General features: G+C 35.3%; 1 protein-coding gene across 2 annotated transcripts in view; it reads right to left on the bottom strand.

The window, feature by feature from the left end:
• LOC110025097 (putative transporter arsB) overlaps nt 1-2,603 on the bottom strand; it is a 12,045-nt gene extending 9,442 nt beyond the window's left edge. The window contains exons 1-3 of one of the 2 annotated variants that reach the window (XM_020725372.1): nt 2,261-2,603; nt 1,070-2,164; nt 763-952 (exon numbers count right to left, since the gene is read on the bottom strand). In XM_020725372.1, coding sequence (XP_020581031.1) covers nt 763-952; nt 1,070-2,128 — 1,249 coding nt within the window. In that variant the 5' untranslated portion in view covers nt 2,129-2,164; nt 2,261-2,603. Of the gene's footprint in view, nt 1-762; nt 953-1,069 lie in introns of both variants that reach the window. The other variant, XM_020725370.1, reaches the window with a different exon arrangement.
• Nucleotides 2,604-3,535: the final 932 nt, after the last annotated feature.

The raw sequence follows: 3,535 nt of genomic DNA, 5'->3' as shown, positions 1-3,535 counted from the left end.
ATATATATACATATATATATATATATATATATATACCATATGATCACAATCCAATCCGTTTTCTGAAAATTCGACCCTCTAAAGCTCTCTCTCTCTCAAGATAAAAATAAATGCAGAGAGTTGTCCTGGGGAATAGTCGTGAATTTTTGGAGCCCACAAACATGATAATTTTTTATTAGAGTGACATACCTATGGTATGAACTTTTATTATCTCCGGCTAGACTTTCAAACAAAAGGAGGCATTAATTAAAAGAGTCAATACTAATTTAAAGCCATAGGAGTTGCCTGCCAATAGGTTTGAGTTGAACTTAACATAGTTTTTGCACAAGAAAAATGACAACTTTTAAATCTTGGATTTAATAAATCCATTTTCCTCTCAATTTGATCTTAGATACCCAATTCACTAAATCAATATTCAGGACTTGATAGAAACAAAATCAGTGAAGTAAAATAAATATGCCAAAATAGACTATTTCCTTAAAAAAACCCCCAAAAAAGGGATAATTGCATAAATGGCACCCAAGACTATGCTATTTATAAAATCTAACACCGGGTAATATTTTTGAACGATGTATTTCACCGTGCCACAATCAAATCATTGAGAATTTAATAAAAAATAGGTGGGTGTTTTATCATAAATTTTGATATTTGAGTGAGAATTTCAAAGAAAGCGAAGATGATTTAGTTAAATTTAAGCTCAAAATCTACTGCATAAGTTCAACAGCATGAATAGAAAATAAGAAAGAAATAAAATATATTTACCAGTGGGGACATTGGAGGCAACATTAGACAGAACAAGAATGACTGCACTGAGCAATATGATCCCACCAACCGTATCAATTCGCGAATACCTCTCCACAGCTTCCCAAAGTGCACTCGGTATTCCTGTTTTATTGAACCCATCAACAGCTATAAACATCCCACAGAAGAATATCAACAAAGAGTACGAAACCTGCAGAAAAAAATTTCAGCATAAATATTCTGAACAAGTCATCAAATCAATGCTTCACATTAGTGGCCAAGTTTGGAAATCAATAAAAAAAGATTAAATTTTTTCATTAAACAGAACCTTCTCCAAGCAAGGTCTGGCATCCTGGAAATCAATAACCACAAGAGCAAGAGCCGCAGTAAGAGCAGTCCAAGACATATTAAGTCCCATCAGAAGAGCAATCAGCATGCCAATGGTTACAAGATACACGCAAATCTTCCACAAACTTCTCTTCCACCTCTCATCATTATTTGTCCCATTCCTCTCTTCTGAATTCGCCTCTGAAGCTACTTCTCCAGCTGGACTCATCATCCTGCTTCTGCTGACACTAACCCTCTGTGAAATCCCAACGGCTCCTAATCCCTCGCCTTCATGAACTGCATCAATGGCAGAACCCATTTCCTGAGAATTCACAGAACTGAGATGAGACATTGTCGCCGGTGAAAACCTGTGAGAACTCACCTCATTTTCAACAACCATGTCTCCTGCTTCTACCATTTCCGGACCTCTTTCAACAGACAAAAGCTTCCAAAAGTAGCCTAAGAGTATCCCAGCATTGACCAACACACCCAACAACATGGAAGGCATGATTCCAAACAGGAATTTTTCAAACGAAATCTTGCTCTGAACAGCTATAACCAGGTTCTGTGGGTTGCCAATAGGAGTGGCTGAAGATCCAATATTTGAGCTGGAAGCCAGAGCCAGAAGAAAGGGCTGGGGAGGAAGATTGTTCTGCCTCGCAATTTTTAAGATGAATTCTGTCAGAACAACGCAGCAGGTGTCGTTGGTGAACAGAGCGCTGGAAATGGCGGAAATGAGACTGACTCTGAAGAGCAAATCCTTGCCTCCCCTGCTCTTCCAGGTGAGCAATTTGCCGAGATACTTGAACATATCGGCTCTTTCGAGGTAGATGCTGACGACCATGGTGCCGAAGAGGAGGCCGAGAATGGGAAGATCAATGGCGTCGTAGGCTTCTTCAGGAGATATGACGAGGAAGACGACCATGAGCATGGCGCCGAGAAGAGCGCCGGCTGTTCGTCCGATGGGGAGGAAAGGAACGGCCGGAAAAACTGCTAAAACCCAGAAAACGGCGAAGGCAATGCTGCCGAGAACTACTTTGATGGTTGATGACATCGCCATTTTTTTTCTGTTTTCTGATCAGAGAAGCAGAGGATTCTGAAAGAAAGGCGACGACTTTGTATAAATGGAGGAAAGCTGATTGTTCAGATTACATGAAATGAAGGAGATTGATAATCTGTGATCTCTTCTTGCCTGAAACCCTCAAGAACACATTCGAGGAAGAAGCGCAGTGTGAGGCGAATCCATTGGAGCAAGAACACGAGCATTGGAGCTCGTAAGCCGGAGAAGATCGCCTAATTGCTTGACATGAGAAAGACGAAGAATTTAGCATCAAAATTGAAACTTTTAAAATTTATAAGAGATAATTACTGGAATCAAACAAAAGGTCCATCCCTTTTTCATCCCAACGTAATTTATTTTTGAGAGCAGCGCCATGTTTGGCCGCATTTCCGAGTCTGTAACGAAGTTCATAAAATCTAGCTTTGTTTTTTAGGGGCATTTACATAAACCTCCCCAGTTCCTTTATATTTATATATCCAACAACTAATTTTTATTTTTTTATATTTATATAACTCAAATATTTTATTAAGTTAATACGCTCAAGTAAATGAGAAATATTTAGATGTGTTTTAAGATAATTCCTCATGAGTTGTTTATAAGAAATACATAGGCGGGCTTTACATGAACTTTGTGATTGCAATAATTGCTTATATATTATATATAATAATAATAATAATAATAATAATATAATTTATTTTATTTAAAAAATCTAATTTTAAATAAATGGTGTACTTAATACCGAACAAAATTAAATTAATTAATAAATTCTCAAAGATTTTAAAAATTGCTTACATTCTGAATCAGATAATACAGAAAATGTCACATCATCTATCAGATATGCTATAATAATCCTACTACAAATTAAGTTATACGCTATCTTAATATTTATTTAATTATTAAAAAAAATAACATTTTTGGCATTTATTTTTAGAAGATTTACATACATCACACTCAATTCCAATGTATTTACATATCTTTGTATTTCACCTTTTTAAAAAAAGTTAAATTGGTTATATTTTTGATATGATATGATATATTTAGGTGATATAAATGTACAAAGTGAAATTTGCATGTTAGACATGTAAATACATAGGAATGGAATGGTATGCATGTAGATGCCTCTTTATTTTTTTAGATCTTTAGATGAATGTTTCGTTTGTATTACTACAAATTTGATTGGTCTTTGTAAGATTGGTAATTAAGTGAATTAATTTTAATTGTTGATGATATGCATCAACTTTTTTGGCAGTGTAGGACATCAACATTGATGTCTACAGCGTTCATTTACATTATTCTGATGTTGTACAACGACATTAGTTTTGACGCCATAAGTTGACCTTATTAATGAAAACTTATGCTAGCATAATTGTTAATTATGTGAATCAATTTTATGTGTTGATAGCATAA

This window comes from Phalaenopsis equestris, unplaced genomic scaffold (assembly GCF_001263595.1).
Source record: "Phalaenopsis equestris unplaced genomic scaffold, ASM126359v1 Scaffold000288, whole genome shotgun sequence".
Classification (NCBI taxonomy): domain Eukaryota; kingdom Viridiplantae; phylum Streptophyta; class Magnoliopsida; order Asparagales; family Orchidaceae; genus Phalaenopsis; species Phalaenopsis equestris.
This window is presented reverse-complemented; position numbering and strand designations above follow the sequence as displayed.